This window comes from Saimiri boliviensis (genome assembly GCF_048565385.1).
Source record: "Saimiri boliviensis isolate mSaiBol1 chromosome 19 unlocalized genomic scaffold, mSaiBol1.pri SUPER_19_unloc_1, whole genome shotgun sequence".
NCBI classification, from domain to species: Eukaryota; Metazoa; Chordata; class Mammalia; order Primates; family Cebidae; genus Saimiri; species Saimiri boliviensis.
The window spans coordinates 425,002-443,085 of NW_027412502.1; the positions used below are offsets into that span (position 1 = coordinate 425,002).

At 43.0% G+C, this 18,084-nt stretch overlaps 1 protein-coding gene across 1 annotated transcript; it reads left to right on the plus strand.

The window, feature by feature from the left end:
* Window positions 1-16,645: 16,645 nt before the first annotated feature.
* Window positions 16,646-18,084, plus strand: LOC141583211 (tubulin beta-4B chain-like). Its single transcript, XM_074392532.1, has 5 exons — window positions 16,646-16,702; window positions 16,931-17,039; window positions 17,114-17,224; window positions 17,691-17,815; window positions 18,052-18,084. The coding sequence occupies exons 1-5, from the start codon at window positions 16,646-16,648 to the stop codon at window positions 18,082-18,084; spliced, it is 435 nt and encodes a 144-aa protein (XP_074248633.1).

An 18,084-nucleotide genomic window follows, 5' to 3' on the forward strand; every position in this document is an offset into this window, starting at 1 on the left:
CCAAATACACATCACACCCCATACCCACCTTTTTGGACATACAACTTGCTGCCTACACTAATTGCCATTACCTGCTTGGCTCTTTGGGCACTGAGGTTGTAATTCCTGCTTCATTACTCAGCTGTCCACTTCTGCTGTGCTCTTATGCAATTTGTGTTTTTTGTTGTTGTCGTCTTGTTTTTTTTCCTGAGATACAGTCTTGCTCTGTTGCCCATGCTGGAGAGTGTAGTGGTGCAGACCCTCACTTTGTCACCCAGGCTGGAGTGTACCCGTAGTGGTGCAGTCTTGGCTTACTGTACCTTCTGCCTTCTGGGTTCAAGTGATTTTCATGCCTCAGCCTCCCAAGTAGCCGAGATTATAGGTGCATGCCACCATGCCTGGCGAATTTTTAATTTTATTTTTTGAGACAGAGGTTTGTTACCCAGGCTGAAGGGCAGTAGTGTGATCTCAACTCACTGAAACCCCAGCCTTCTGGGTTCAAGCATTTCTCTTGCCTCATACTCCAAAGTAGCTGGGATTACAGGCACACACCACCACACCTAACTGATTTTTGTATGTATACTATAGATGGGGTTTCTCTATGTTGGCCAGACTGGTCTTGAACTCCTGACCTCATGATCTGCCCACCTTGGCCTCTCAAAGTGCTGGGATTACAGGTGTGAGCCACTGTGCCCGGTCTAATTTTGGTATTGTTACAGAGATGGAGTTTTACCATGTTGGCCAGGATGGTTTTGAACTCCCGACCTCAGGAGATCCTCCTGTCTCTTCCTCCCAAAATGCTGGGATTACAGGTGTGAGTCACTGTGCCTGGCCTCCTACTGTGCTCTTTGGAACAGGATGCTGACAACCTTCTTTGAGGTGGAATGGGCTATGAGTCCGTGGAGATGCCACTGAAAAACCTATGGTCTAAAGTTTCTCCCCATCTTTTAAAATGAAAAATTTAGGTAAACAATTTTTCAACATATTTTCACATGTATTTTGCAATAGATGTCTTATAAGGTAGCCACATTTGGATTTATGTGCTATTTGGAAGCCTTAGGGCTTTCTTTATTTCTGCTAGGAAAGGCGTTTTTTTTCTGTTTGTTTGTTTGTTTGTTTGTTTGTTTTTTAAATAATTTCAGTGAAAGACTGTACTTTTCCTGTGGTCCTTCAGAGGTGGTCACAGTCCTCTCGTGGCCGAGTTTGCAGTATTGAACCCTGGGCACAGCTCTGCCATGAAAGGTCATTGAGAAACCATGAGATCCTATAATTGGTGAGTGGTGGAGCCAGCATTTGGTTGGAGAACTTTTGATTCCAGTGTAGCATTATGTTATTCAGATACTGGGTTACCCTTTCAGATTGAAATTCTTCATTCCATTTTACTGTTTGCTGGTTGAGTGCAGCAGTGACATGATTGTCAAAAGTGTACTAATTGTCGATTCTTTGTCTCAAAAAAAAACCTTTTTGTAGTATTTGATGGACATGGCCATCTTTTTCTTTTTGAGAAATTATCTGGGCATGTTAGTCTCACTCTGTTGCCTAGGTTGGAGTGCAGTGGCACAATCATGGCTCACTGCAACCTCAATGTCCTGGGCTCAACCCATCCTCCTTCCTCAGCCGACTGAGTAGCTGGGACCTCTCTGACAGGTGCTACAACACTGGCCAATTTTTTAAATTTTTAGTAGAGATGAAGTCTCTCTCTTTGTTGCCAGGATGGTCTCAACCTCCTGGTCTCAAGTGATCTTCCTGCCTCAGCCTCCCAAAGTGCCGGTATTACAGGCATCATTTTTATGTACTTTAGAAAAAGCTTATTCTCTGTTTTTCAGTACATTTTATAGTTTTATAAAGTTTGATTGAGTCTTCTCTTTTGTCTTCCTAGTTTTAAACCTTTAGACTTTCTTCATTTGCAGATATCTTTTGTTGTTTTAATTGCTTCAAGCTTATATCATCTCTTTTTATTTTTAGGTGACATAACCAAATTACATATGTGTATTTCGATAATAAATGTGACCATACTACAGCCACCCCCCACACACCCCGGGGTTCTGAAATGCATCTCTGATGTGGTCACAGTGATGTTTTGTTTTACCGACTTAGGTTTGCACTCCAGTGTTTAAGGAACTGCCTACCATAATGCTTCCTTGAATATGGTATCCCACACAGTACTGTTTTATGTGATGTAAATACGGTAAATAAACAATCCTCCATGGTTAAATGATTTTTGTAAAATGCGGAGTTCAGCAAAGTTAAACAGGTTTCCTTTTGGGTGCTTTTGGGGGTGCCTGTTAGCACTGTGACTGTCTAAGAGCCATAGTAAAAGAGGCCAAAGTTTTTTGACCACGGCATCTGCTAGGACTAATATGACTTTTCTTTTCTTTTCTTTTCTTTCTCTTCTCTTCTCTTCCCTTTTCCTTTCTTTCTTTCTTTTCTTTCTTTCCTTTTTTTTTTTTTTTTTTGATGGAGTCTGGCTTTGTCGCCCAGTCTAGAGTGTAGTGGTGGGATTTCTGCTCACCACAACCTCCTCCTCCTGGGTTCAAGAGATTCTCCTGCCTCAGCCTACTGAGTAGCTGAGATTACAGGCACCCACTACCATGCCCAGATAATTTTTGTATTCTTAGTAGAGATGGGGTTTCACCATGTTGGTTAGGTGGGTCTCAAACTCCTCACCTCGTGATCCATCTGCTGTGGCCTCCCAAAGTGCTGGGATTACAGGTGTGAGTCACTGCGACTGGCCTAGGACTAACATTGCATTGGAAATATTTTGGAAGAAATTGAGCTACTATGATTTTCACATCATTTCTTTGTATAGGTAGAAATGGCTCATTATTTCTCAAGGTTTCTAACATGGCATGTTGCTGCATTGTTCCATTCAGTTTTGCAGAGACTAAGGGTAGAGAGAGTCCAGGATGTCCTGGTTGAGACATTGAAGACTTAGGAATGCATTGATTGATTGCTTGGTTGACTGAGACAGGGTCTTGATGTCACCCAGGCAGGAGTGCAGTGGCTCACTTCAGCCTTGACCTCCTGGGCTCAGTTGATTCTCCCACATCAACCTTCCATGTAGCTGGGATTACAGGTGTGAGGGACCACACCTGGCTAATTTTTAATTTTTTTGTAGAGACATGGTCTCACTGTGTTGCACAGGTTGGTCTTGAATTCCTGGACTCAAGTGATTCTCCTACCTTGGCCTCCCAAAGTGTTGGGATTACAAGCCTGAGCCACTGTGCCTTGCCTAGGAGTGCTTTTAAGCCACTGTCTGATTCCTGATAGGAGGAAAATACTATCACTGATTAAAGGGAATATCCCTGACAAAGTTTTCAGTTATACCTGTGTGCTCAAATCATGGTGCAATTGTGAGTTATTTCAGAAAACAGTTGCAGGATACGTAGAGGAATGGGGCAGGACAGGCTCCATCTGGGTAATTGATGTGAAAGGAGAAAGGGGCCAGGGAGAGGTGGACTCCCAGGCCTAGGACTCCATTCAGTCTACTGAAGGTCAGGTGAGTTATGAATATTGCTCACATGCCTGCTGAACACGTGTGGGAGAGTTTTATTCAAGGGAGACAGAATCTAGGAGGAGACTTTTGTTTGCGAACCTGGGCTGGTATGCAGACCTTCTGCTGAAACCTGATGGAGTTAAGCTTTGAACAGTTAGGCAGATTCTAACTTGTCATTGTGGGGCTTGTTTGTAGCTGGGGTTTGGCGACTGTTTTTACACTAAATCATTCCTGTCATGGCTCTCAAGTGAAGCAGTCTCAAGTATAAGCCTTGCTGGTATTTGTGTAGAGTGGTTGTGCCCCTGGTGGGAAGGATGTAGCAGCTTCATCTGTCTGCCACTCCTGAACCTCAGATCTTTGTTGACAGTGATGCTCAGAGAAGAGGATGATATGTTGTATTTTATTTTATTTTATTTTATTTTATTTTATTTTATTTTATTTTATTTTGTTTTGTTTTGTTTTATTTTATTTTATTTTATTTTATTTTATTTTATTTTATTTTGTTTTGTTTTGTTTTATTTTATTTTATTTTATTTTATTTTATTTTATTTTATTTTGAGACGGAGTTTCGCTCATTACCCAGGCTGGAGTGCAATGGCGCGATCTCGGCTCACCGCAACCTCCGCCTCCTGGGTTCAGGCAATTCTTCTGCCTCAGCCTCCTGAGTAGCTGGGATTACAGGCATGCGCCACCATGCCCAGCTGATTTTTTGTATTTTTTGTAGAGACGGGGTTTCACCATGTCAACCAGGATGGTCTCGAACTCTCGACCTCGTGATCCACCCTCCTCGGCCTCCCAAAGTGCTGTGATTACAGGCTTGAGCCACCACGCCCGGCTGTTGTATTTTAGAAGGATTAAAACTAGAAGCATAAACCTTTCAAAAGGAAGGTCCAGAGTCAGATAGATTTAGGTTAATCATTACCACCTACTTCAAGACAGGAGCATTTTTTTTAATTTGTTCATTTGGAAATAACATTACCTATTTTATAGGATTGCTTAGAATAAATATAGCATGGAAGTGTATATAGTGTAATGAGATAGTATATGGTGTAACTCTTCACCTTCATAACTAGGTGCATTTTTGGTCTAAATATACGAGACAGACCTGGTACTCTTCGGAAGAGCCTTTGTGGAGCCTGTTCTTGGAGTCAGCAAGCCAGTTTAATAGTAGAGAGCAAGAATTGTGGAAATAATTCTGAAGCAGTGAGATTTACCTCTCTCTGTTGGTTATACTTAATATTTGCACAACTGTTTAATTGAAATTATATGACTTTTTATTTTAACAAAAGAAATGACTTTTCAGCATTATGACAGCCTTGCCTTGCTGAGAAGAAACTGCTGCAAATATGTTATTTGCCCATTAAAGGCGAGAACTTTGGTAGTGAATTTATACACATTTTATTAAATATTACTTCTCAAATGCTTGAATTGATTTTGGGAGACTTTCCAGTAAGATTTGCTAGAGAATAGTGGTGATATTTATTACATCAGTTGTAAGAATTAAGTTTTATTGGGCTGGGCGTGGTGGCTCAAGCCTGTAATCCCAGCACTTTGGGAGGTCGAGGTGGGTGGATCACGAGGCTGAGAGATCGAGACCATCCTGGTCAACATGGTGAAACCCATTCTCTACCAAAAATACAAAAAATTAGCTGGGCATGGTGGCACGTGCCTGTAATCCCAGCTACTCAGGAGGCTGGGGCAGGAGAATTGCCTGAACCCAGGAGGTGGAGGTTATGGTGAGTCGAGATTGTGCCATTGCACTCCAGCCTGGGTAACAAGAGTGAAACTCCGTCTCAAAAAAAAAAAAAAAAGAATGCGTTTAAAACTGAAGACATCGGTTCTTACAAACCGATCTGCTGTGTGTTGGTTCCTTTTGGTAGTTGCATCTATATTTAGATTTGCCGAGGTAGAAACACGCTTCTTCTAAAAGCTGCGTTTGGACATTCCAGAGTGGATGGGAGTACAGGCTGTAATGTGAAATATCTGGCTCTAAAACAAAAACGGAGCTATCCAGCAGAATGGTTGTCAATGTGTGTATTCAACTTCCAGAGTTAAACTGATTTGTTTTTCAGCAGTTCAGAAACCCTTTTTGGAGAATGCAGAAACAGTCATTTCCAGCCCTATATTGGCATATAAGAGTTAACAGTAAGAATGCGTTTAAAACACAGAAGACCCGCTTCTTACAAACTGACCTGCTGTGTGTTGGTTCCTTTTAGGATGTTGCAACTATGTTTAGATTCAGCGAGTTAGAAACACATTTCTTCTAAAAGCTGCGTTTGGACATTCCAGAGTGGAAGGTAGTACAGGATGTAAAGAGAAATATCTGACTCTAAAACAAAAACGGAGCTATACAGTAGAATGGTTGTCAATGTGTGCATTCAACTTACAGAGTTAAACTGATTGGTATTTCACCAGTTCAGAAACCCTTTCTTTGTAGAATGTAGCAACAGTCATTTCCAGCCCTATACTGGCATATAAGAGTTAGCAGTAAGAATGCGTTTAAAACACAGAAGACCCGCTTCTTACAAACTGATCCACTGTGTGTTGGTTCCTTTTAGGAAGTTGCAACTATGTTTAGATTCAGCGAGTTAGAAACAAATTTCTTCTAAAAGGTGCGTTTGGAGCACTTTTTCTCAACACATAAACTGGAAGAACAACAAACTTTAAAAAAAATTCTTGGCATTTTCCCTTATTACCCAATTTCCAAGTGACCTGCATATTTCTGATGGCTCTCCTTTTCCTTTCCCATGTTTTTCTCTTAAGCCTTGCCACTGAGAGATAATACATCAGTTTTTTAGAAAATTGTCAGCAGCAGCAAAGTTTCCGTTTATCGTAAGTTGCTTTAGTTTTGTTTGAGTTTTAAGAGAAAGCCTATTTTCATGGCACATTTTCATTCCTGTGTTGTTTTACGTTAATTAGAAAAAAAAAAACCCGTATTTTAAAAAAAATTGAAAAGCTTTTAACTTCAGCATGGGGAGAAATGCCAGATATAGGGGAGGGGAAGGAAGGCAGCAAATCACACTGCCATGTGTGTACCTATGCAACAATCTTGCATGTTCTTCACATGTACCCCCAAACCTAAAATGCAATTTAAAAAAAGATGTCTAGAAATAAGCTGATGAAGAAAAAAAAAAAGAAATTCACAAATATTTTCCAAAGAGTATTTTAAAAAGCTGTTTCCTGTAATGCTTCTAAGTGTCAATATTTAAAATACGATTTTAGACCATTATTTCAGAATTATTAATTTGCTTGCATTCGGGGAATGTTTGAGCTTCTGAATATAAAAGTTGACTCTTACCTATGTTAAGGTTAAAAGAAATGTTTTGAAAAGAAAGTTAATTGATCTGTACCTTGCCCAGTGCTTTGATACTTACATCACAAAAAAAGTAGTTTTTCTGCCAGTAATGTAGTCTCATTATGTACAGCATAATCGGCAGAATGATGGTAAAAGTCTCTTCCTGGCAATGTGCAGCCTTTCCATATTAGATCAAGAAATAGAGTGTAAATTCTAACAATTCAAAATACACATTCCACAGGTTTCACTAACTAGTTATATTTAAAGAAGATAAATTTATTTTCATTCTATATATATAAATCAAACCCATGTCATTCTGAAAGAGTTGGCTACTATACGCCTGTATCAAAGGCATGCTGATTTGTTTGTCACAAATGTCAACCTGGCATCTTCTGTTTGCCAGGAGAGTGACCGGTTCCACACAGCCACTAGCAAAGGTCAAATGTAGAGCAGCAGTTCTATGAGAGTAAGAGGACTTTTTAGAAAATTGTAGTGCAATATCTCAAAACATACAGTTATTCCTATGATTGTAAACATTGAATAGCATATTTTTCCTCTTCCTTCGAAACAAAAACTTCATTTTTTCTGAAGAAAGTACAGTATTTGCTAGTTCTTATTGCTCACTACTGTAATGAAAACAGCAGCCTATTTGAATAGAAAGAGCTTGGTCTTTGGATTCAGTTCAAGTAGGGTTTGAGTTGTACTTTAAACTCTGTCATTGACCAGCTATTGCTTACCCTTTCTGTGCCTCAACTTCTTCATGAATAAAGACAATGATAATAGCTATCTCATAGGACATCATGATGCTTAAATGAAAAACTATGTAGTCTTTAGAATAGTTGCTACAGCAACAACTTAAAAATCATTAGATTTTTTTGTATTTTGAGAGAAGGTCTCCCTCTTTGTTCAGGCTGGAGTGCAATGGTGTAATCATACCACGCTGTAACCTGGAACTCCCTGGTTCAAGCTGTCCTCCATTCCCAGCCTCCTGAGTAGTTGAGACTACAGATGTGCACCAGCATGTCCAGCTACTAATTTAAATTTATACGTAGAGTAAGAATCTCACTTTGTTGCTCAGGCTGGTCTCAAACTCCTGGCAGTAAGTGATCCTCCCACCTTAGCCTCCCAGAGTTCTGAGATTACAGGTGTGAGCCACTGCACTCAGCTAGATGTTATAATTCTTACTATTACTACTACTTATCAATGACATTTTAATTAAGTAAAATAATACAATTATACCTACTTTGTAGGATGACTTAAATAGGTGACATTTTAACACCTCCAATATTGGAATGCCACCTATAATTCATGATTTATTACAACTATAATTGGTAGTATTTTAAAAATTATTTTATTGATATATAAAATAATGGGGCATCACACAATCCATGAGACCTTACGTTAAGTAGAATATGGTCGACTCAGCAGGTCTAGGGCAGTTCTAGGCATATAAGTGGCACTTAAATACATTTTAGTTCTTAAAGGTACTATGGGAAAAGATCATTGAAATAACAATAACACATTTTCTAAACAATTTAATTATTTGATTTTCAAACAATTTGAAGTCAAAGGAATCTCCTGATTCCAATGAATAGGTATGACTCATATTTACAGAATATATGCAGATCAGACTTTCCATTAATTAATATTAGTATTTCTAAATGATAAACTTTTGAAAGGGCAGTTAAAGGTTATCTTCTATTTTCTAACTTCAGAAATTCATTGTTTGAAAGGTGGGAGATGAAGTTTAAATGAGAATAAGTATCCCCATTTTAAATCTCTCAGCTTGTGCAGGCAGGGCAGGTAAACATAAAGTTTGAAGGATGGAAGGGTCCTGAGAGACAGTAGAATATGTCTGCTACATAACAGGTACTCAGGTGACATTCGATGAATAAACAGAATGAAAGAACGGATAAACACAGATGGGGAATTCAATATTTTAAAAGAATATACATTTAACAAAAATGTATTTCCTATAAAGCAGCATTTTTGCAATAGCAATTACTTATATTTTTTATTTTTATTTTTAAAGAATACAAGTAAAACGAAATGATTAATCTATCATTGTTTACAATGGAATAAATCTATATATGTGAAAAATATATGTACATATTATATACATAAAATCTGGAAACACAGATAAAAACATTCCCTTTTTATTTCTGAAGAGGAAAAGTGTTCAAATATGACACACAATAATGACAAAAAATATAAAGTGAGAAATTATTTTTATCTGTACAAGATTCATATTCCTCTCTCCCCAAGGATGATTCCATTAATAATTAACTTTTCCTGAAAGTGTTATACATGCTCACTTAGCAATTATAGATAAGAAAAAGAAAAAAAAAACTTTACTTAAAATAGAAAGCCCCAGAAATTACAAATTTTATATTTTGTGCACTTTTTTGCTAACACAAGACCATGATATGTTGTGTGTATGTGTAATCAAACTGATTTTTTTTCCTTGCTGGCTATAACAAAATACATCTTCGCACATTAACATTATTCTATATCTATTGACACATTCAGTGGCCACCTATTATTCCATCCTTTGGATGCAACAGAAATTTATTTATAGAATTTATTCTATGTGTTCTTTTTAAAATAAGTGCTGCAAAAAACAAAGTGCATGTATCTCTACTTCCTAAGGGTGTTTTAGTATAATGGAATACTGAGTACCAGCTCAGCCACAGAGACCCCCATCCAGGTGGCGCTGAAGGAATTGAGAAGCAGACATCCAGATAGAACAACTAAGTGAGCTATCCAAGGGACCACCAGCCTTCCAAGCTGACAGCCTCAGGGGGCTGACAGCATTCGAGGCTGTGGGCCTCAAGCAGACTCTGACCCATGCAATTATTCTCTCTGAACAGGTGATGATTGTGAACAAACAGATGTTCAGTCGTTTCTCATAACACAAAAATATACCACGCAGGCAGCTGGTACCCACTTACCACTGATCACAGACAAACTGAAAGTATTCTCCACGAGGAAGCCATGGGGCAGGGTCAGATGTTCCATACTTAAAGAAGTGTTTTAACCAGTGTATGACATTTATATATTGTCCTGCCACTTTTGAATGTCCCAAGTCATTTTCTACTCAGAGTGGGGAAGGCAAAAAGGTTTTCCTTGCCATCTTTCTTCCCATCAAACAATAGGTTCTATCATACACTCGGCATTTTGCAATATTCATGCACTTAGCATTTCACAACAACTTAACATTTGTCAACAATGGAATTGATGGGTAAAGGGTATACACATTTTTAAAATGTAGTACTTGCCACCAATTATCTATTTGAAAAGTAATAGGTAACTTAAACTGTAAGCAGCAGTACAAAACCCTCACACATACTGAACAGAAAACAGTTTCATTCCTATTTTAATTTAAATCCTTATACCAGGGACACAAAGGATTTTAACTTATAGATCTGAAAAAAAGTACTTTGCCCACTTTTAGAGTTTTATTTGATTTGAAAAATATTCCCTGTAAAATGAAGATGCTCTTTTTATCTAATGTGTGTGTATATATAAATTTTTATCTAATTTGTATATATAACTGATATAACATTTTATCTGTTATTACAGATAAAATGTTATATATATCAGTACTCTCTAAGTATGATATATAAGGAATTCCCTGTAAAATGAAAACACACTTTTCCTCGGAATATATATAATACAGTAAACACTTTTCAAGTATATATATATTTTTTCTGATGTGCAGGCAGTTTTAATTTTTAGTTTGCTAAATCAACCTTCAGAATGCCTGTCTGTGAGGTAATTCTTAGGAAGGTCTTTGTCAACATAAAATGTACCTGTAAAATAAGCATTTGTGTTTTCTTCTGGTACTTTTGTAACTTGCATATGTAAAAATTTCAACCTGCATTCCATCAGGAACTCATGTTTGTGACAGAAAATTTTATTAGTCGTCTTCAAAAAGCAGGCATGTTTTCATAAGTAATTAATCCTTTCCCATTCATAACTGTTATGATCAACTCTTACATATATCTTACATAATTTCAGCGTTTCTGGATTTCCTGTACTATTCCATGTTTCTGTCTTTCCAGCTGTTAGTAAACAATTGAATAAATTAGTAGCACATTTTCGTATCTAGAGAAGCAAGTGTTTTTTTCACTCAATTATGACATTTTTTAAAATGTCATCAGAATACTACAAGACAGCAGGTGTCATGCAACAATGTTAAAACCCCGATATTTTCATTCGGTTTATGTAAAATTGATAAACACAGAAAGAGCTCACATTTTGAGAAAAACGTGTCTTTCCATCGAAGAACACAGAACCCACTCCCACTTCCAAGTCTCCCTCTGAGAACCTTCAGTAAAGAACCGATCTACACAGGTGGATTTCGATGTCAAACGGGCAGTTTTACCTGAGAACTCTTCGCTTACTGAAAATGACTCCCGGGATTTTTGAGAGGGGAGTGAGTTCTCTCATCAGGAACCTCCTATAATGTATGAAACACCGTGTTTTCAACGTGAACGGTAAGAACAGCAACAACCAAACACTGCATCTGCTGCACTTAATGAGTTCCATCTTCCGTCTTCTCCACCAAGTGCCCCGGCCGGGAATTAGGAGGGACGGAAAGCAGCCGAGGCTCCGTTGGCTCCGCTGCTCCGAGGGGGCCGGTCCCCAGGGCTGCGGGGAAGCCGCGCCTCGGGACCCTCCCAGCCCGGGCTGAGCGCCGGTACCTGAGCGGCTTGTCCGGGCGTCCAGGTCTCAGCTCCGGCGCGCACGGCGGCTCCACCTCTGCAGCGTCGCCCCTGACAGCCGCCCTGCGGATCCTCCGCGGTTCCGCGTCCCGGATTCGGTGCGTGGACGCAGTGTAGACCAGGTCTAGGAAGCCCAGGACCGCCTGGCCCCTGGGGCTCCGAGGCGGAGGAACTTCAAGGCGGTGACTTCTCATATCCCCAGCCACCCGCTCCTGGGCAGCGGCGGGTCCCTGTCACCTTTTCACCGCCCACACTCCAGCCCCAAATCCCCGATCCAACCCCCTATCCGCAAAGCTGATTTCTAGTCCAGAATCCGCGATCCAGCCGGGTCCACCACAGCCGTCAGCAGCGAGCTTGCAGCCTCCGACCTCTCCGACCGAGCGAGCCGGGCGAAGCCTTTAGGCGCGCGCCCGCCCCTCGGTGGCCCCCAGGCTCCGAAGTCACTCCCGTGCACGCGCAGGCGGGTGGGGCTGCAGCTCCGGGCAGGCGCCGCTGGGCCCCGGGTTCTCCTGGGCTCGCCCGGGCGGCCCCAGGACCGCAGGCGCAGGATCGCAGGCGCGCAGCCCGCCCGGCCCGAGGAGCATGCCCCGTCTCACTTCGCGGCGCCCCACTCCCCCTCGGAAGGGAGATTGGGTCTGGCATGGGCACTCCGGGCCACGGAACGGCTTCGCGGATGGCCTGGCTTCAGCCCTGAGGCTCTGGCCCCGGGTTCTGCCCGGCAGGTGTCCGGCAGCGAGAGAGTCAGCGGTTGCTCCTGCCCCGCCCCGCCCCCACCGCTGCCCACGTCGGACGCGCAGGTTGCAGGTGCAGCTCTGGCACTGGCGCGGGATGGCGTTAGGGTCGCGGAGTGCACAGCCCAAATGGCCTGAGGGTGCGCTTCTCTTGGAAACCTCTCCGGGTCCTGGGCCCCTGCGCTGGGCACTCTGAATCCACACCGATGAGACTGAGTGGCTGCTGGCGGGGCGACAGCCTGACTTTGCCGCCTGGGCGCCCGGCCGCAGGATCCCTGCTGCTGGGGGGCTAGCCTGGTCTGGGGTGCCCAGCCACTTGCTGCCGGCGCCAGGTCTAGGCTGCAGGGGCAGCTCCGGCGTGGGCGGGGGCTGGCGGGCCTGGTACCTGATCTCCTCAGGGTCAAGTGCATTGCCTTGCTATCTGAGGGTCTGCTCTGCCTTGGCCTCCTCCAAGAGCTCAGGGTTTACTGGGCAGCAATTTAGGAATGCCTAAATGGAAGGAAATATTCTTTCTCTGTCTTTGAGAAATAAGTGGTGTGTGTGTGTGTGTGTGTGTGTGTGTGTGTGTGTGTGTATTCATAAAGCAAATAAAATATTACTTTTGTTCCTGACCCCTCAGGGGGGAAAAATTTAAGAATCGGTGTCACATTTACAACCTGAGGTGTTGTCTCAAGTAAATCCTGAGGTTTGGGCCACACAGGCTCTGGGAAACACACTAAAGACCACCCTGATTCAAATCCAACTTCAGCCTCATGCTCCTCACCCTTGGAAAAGACAATACACTTTAAGGCAGGGAGCAGGAGAGGAAATTCAACCCCTTATTGCCAAATTCTTGCCATTTGACTTACTAAGACCATGAGAGTTTCCTTACGATCCCATGTTACCAGATCAAAAGCCTACAGATTTGTCAGAAACAGAGCATTAATAAATGCAATTGTTGTCTCCACAAACCCCATCGTTCCCAATTCTTACCCAAGTCTCGGGGGATGCAAGCTGGTTTACATTCTTAGATATGAAAGACACATTTTTCTGCATCTCAATGCATCCAGATTCACCATATGTTTGCCTTTGAATGGACTGATCCAGATATTCATTTAGCCTCCAAACTAACCTGGGCAGTCCTCTCTGAAGAGTTCTGGGTTAGCCCCAATTATTTGAAAATGTTCTGGCTAAGGACTTAAGAAATTCACAAGTGCAAAGGGGCACAGTTATTCAGTATGTAGATGACTTGCTCATTGCTAACCTGACTAAAAAAGACTCAGATAATATAATACTGTTAAATGGATAAATTTCCTGGGAAATGGCAGCTATAGGGTATCACCATACAAGGCTCAGATTATGACTCAAAGACTCAAATATTTGGAATGAGTCTTAACCTCTGGAACTGATCAACATTCCTTGAAGGAAAAAAAAGTTTTTTTTAGTCATCCAAGAGTCCCAGTCCAACAAATGACTGTGGGCCTTATTAGGGGACAGTTGGGTACTGCAGCTTATGGGTGCCCAGATTTGGACATCTAGCCAAGCCTTTATATAACACACTCAAAGGAAAATATTAGAGCTCCTTGAATGTAATTAGAACCGCAAGCTAACCTTCAATACTCACAAAGAGAAATGAGGCTCTGCTGCAGCCTTGGGTGTCCATAAGTGAGATGAACCATCTTTCTTTATGTGACCAAAAAGCAAGGCATAGGCCTTGGGTAATCTTGTCCCAAAACTGGGGAACATTCTAAGGCCAGTAGCCGACTTTTCTGAGCAGATAGACTGGGTGGGCTCAGGGTGTCCTAGGTTTCTTAGCGCTGTTGCTGCTACAACTTTTCTAGTAGGCAAGGCTAATAAGCATTAGGACAGCACCTAAAGGTTTTTTGACCCCAAACCAAGGGAAGGTGGTTCTAGAAGCTAAAGGGCACCAGTGGATGATAGGAGAACATTTATTAAAGTCTCAGTTCTTATTGCTAGACACTCCAGACATAACCCTTGAAGTCTGACAAACTCTAAACCCAGCTACTTATCTGCTAGAGCACACAGGTGCTCCCAGCCTTCCCAGCATACAGGTTGTATTAATCTGTTCTCATGCTGCTAGTAAAGACATATATGAGGCTGGGTAATTCATAAATAAAAGAGGTTTATTGGACTCACAGTTCCACATGGCTGGGGGAGCCTCACCATCATGGCATAAGGCAAATGAGGAGCAAAGTTACATCTCTTACATGGCAGCAGGCAAAAGAGCTTGTGTAGAAAAACTCCTTTTTATAAAGGGGAGTAATCCCAACACTTTGGGAGGCCAAGGCGGCAGGTGGGTCACCTGAAGTCAGGAGTTTGAGACCAGCCTGGCCAATATGGTGAAACCACGTCTCTACTAAAAATACAAAAATTAGCCAGGCATGGTGGTGGGTGCCTGTAATCCCAGCTACTCAAGCGGAGACAGGAATATACCTTGAACCCAAGAGACAGATGCTGCAGTGAGCTGACATCATGCCACTGCACTCCAGCCTGGGCAACAGAGCAAAAATATGTCTCAAAAAATAAAATAAAAATAAAAATAAAATAATCATATCTCATGAGGCTTATTCACTGTCACAAGAACAGTGTGCGAAAGACTCGCTTCACTCCCCGATTCAATTACCTCCAACTGGGTCCTTCCCAAGACACATGGGAATTATGAGAGCTATAATTGATAAGATTTGACTGGAGACACAGCCAAACCATGTCACAGGTTATGAAACAAATTTATTCTATCAGGCCAGACTTGAAATGAGCTCCTTGACCATCCCAAGGAAGAGTGATTAACAGATGCAAGTTGTTTTATGCATCAGGAAAACAGGAGGGCTAATGCTCTGATTAGTCAGCACAAGTTAATCAAGTCACATGCCTTGCTGACCTCGACCTCAGCTCAAAAAGCTGAGTTAATTGAACTTACCAGAGCCCTGTAGTCAAGGAAAAATTTAAAAGTTAACATTTACACTAAGTATGACTTTTGAGTGCTTCATGCTTATGCTGCAATTTGGAATGGGTAGGGACTCTTGACCACAAAGGGCTTTTCCGGACAACATCACTCAGATTTTGAGCTTGTTAGAGTGCTGCTTGGCTGCCAGAGAAAAGTGACTATAATTGATTGCAGAGGACATCAAAAGAGAGATTGACCATGTGAAAGAAACTGCCCTTGCAGATGTGATAGGCAAGGTCACTACACTGAAGCCGACGGGCATGCTGGTCAGCGTACCTGGAGTTGAGACAGAATGCTCCAAAGAAGAACAAAAACGAGCCAGGGATTCCAGTTTAGTCCAGAACCCCTCTGGCTGGCTGACTCATGGTAATACATTACTAATGCCAAGTACTAATCATAGGAAAATAGTTAAACACTTACATGATTATTTTCACCTTAGAAGGGATTCTTTGTTTCAGTTAATGTCTCATTGGTTTTGGGGGATAAATCTTTTCAAGACACTAACACGGGTGACTCTGACCTGAGCTCTGTGCCTGAAATAACACAAACAGCCAGCAATTGTCTCCTCCTCTAGTTTAACCTGTCCAACACTAAGAAACCTCTCCAGGTGAGGACTGAAAACTCTAATTTACTCAGGCACCTTTCTATAGGAAATTAAAATATTTGCCAATGCTTACCGATACCTTCACTGGTTAGATCAAGGCATTACCCATCCTATCTGAAAAGTGTTTACAAGAAGATATAATTCCTCAGTTTGTATCATCTAAAAGCGTGCAAAGTGACAATGGCCCATCTTTCACAGCAGGCATATCCCAACACCTAATCTCAGTGTCAGGAATCAAATATCACCTTCACTCTGTGTGGAGATTGCAGTCCTCTGGAAAGGTGGAAGAATGAATCAAACTCTAAAGAAGGCTAATGACATCAGAAGCCTGGCTTTCTCTAACACCCATAGCTTACTATGGGTTTGAGCTGCTCCAAAGGAAAACTTATAATTAGATCCTGTTGAGTTAGCACACAGAAAGCCTTTTTGAACCACAGATCTCCTAAGAGATGAAAGGACTCATCCATTACAAAAGTATGTCATCAATCCAGGACACATGCAAAGGCACTCTGTGAATGTGGAAACGAAAGTCTTCCCCTCCACATGGGAGGAAAATTCAGTTTCAGCTCAGCTAGGGATTTAGTCTCACTAAAGACATGGGAGGAAGTTCTTCAGCTGCCCAGCTCTCCCCAGCATGGAAAGGACCACAGCAAGGCCACCTGAGCGCTCCAATAGACATTAACCTCCAAGGGAGTCACAGGCGGGCGCACCCGTGTAAAAGTCAAGCGGTTTCTTATTCTGGGAGCCCAATCCAAGGCTGGGGGAGGAGGGTGTGGGGCTGTTTAAGCATTGGCGGACTGCGGACTGAGTCGTTGTGCGTTTAATCCTCCTCTTCACCTTTCTTTTGCTGGCGTAGTCCTGCCTTGGCCATGCGGGAGATTGTGTTTACCCAACTCGGAAAGTGCAGGAACCAGATCGGCACAAAGGTTGGCAGCTAGGGCTCTGAGGGCCCAGCTCGGGCCTGCAGGGTGGTCGGTGAAGATGTTGGCAGTGGAAGGGGTGGTGCCTCTGCATTGCAGGCTGCCGAGGTGAACACCAAGGGACCCAGTGGCCTGAGGAAGGGGGATGGAAGTGGGAGAAGGACTGGGACAACTCCCGCTTCCTGAGCTCCATGACTCAGCCCTGGCCTGTCTGGCCTTTTGCATCTCTCGCAGTTCTGGGAGGTGATCTCTGATGAACATGGCATTGACACTGCTGGCACTTACCACAGGGACAGTGACCTGCAGCTGGAACTCATCAATGTGTACTACAACGAGGCCAGCGGTGAGACCTCAGTCTGTTCCTGACTGCCCTCCTGGGAATACCAACCCTCTCCTCACTCATTCCCTTCTGTTAAGGTGGCAGGTATGTGGCCCGTGCTGTGCTCGTGGATCTGGAGCCAGGCACCATGGACACAGTGCATTCAGGGCCCTTCAGGCAGATCTTCAGGCCAGACAACTTCGTCTTTGGTGAGCTGTGGATGAGGACTTGGGTGTGGCTCCTTAGCCAGGGCAGCTCAAAGTCAGTGAGTGCCCCAAGGTCATCTCTGTGGGAACTGTGTAACTGGGGCCCCTGAACACCCTCCCATACTCTGAGTCATGCAATCCCCCTCTCCTAAACGGGATATGGGAAGAAAATCCAGCTGTCTCCTCAAAGTGAGTAGCTGCTGATGCAATCTCCCTGCAGGGAGCTGAGGTGGGACAGTGACTATGGCCTTTTCTGGGACCGGGCAGGAGCCACCTGCAGCGAGTCTGTTGTTAGGCCGTCTCAGGTTTGGCTCCTGATCTAGGTTCTAACAGGCAAGGCTGCTGTCTTGTGACTTTAGGGGAGAGGGTTCCATTCGCTCCACTTGCCAGGTGAATGGTGCTTTTTGCCTTGTGGCGACCACTGATGACCACATACCTGGCCATCAAGTGACTGACTACTACCTTACAGGTCAGCACGGGGCCTCAAACAACGGGGCCAAGGGGTACTACACAGAAGGCGTGGAACTGATGGAGTCGGTGATGGATGTTGTGAGAAAAGAAGCTGAGAGCTGTGATTGCCTGCAGGGTTTCCAGGTGATCCACTCCCTGGGTGGGGGGACTGGGTCTGGGGCGGGTCGCCTTCTCATGGACATAATTCGGGAGGAGTACCCAGACAGGATCATAAACACATTCAGCATCCTGCCCTCACCCAGGGTGTCAGACGCCGTGGTGGAGCCCTACAATGCCACCCTCTCCGTCCACCAGCTCGTACAAAATGCAGACGAGACGTTCTGCATTGATAATGAAGCACTCTACAACATCTGTTTCAGGACCTGAAAACTGACCACACCCACCTATGGTGA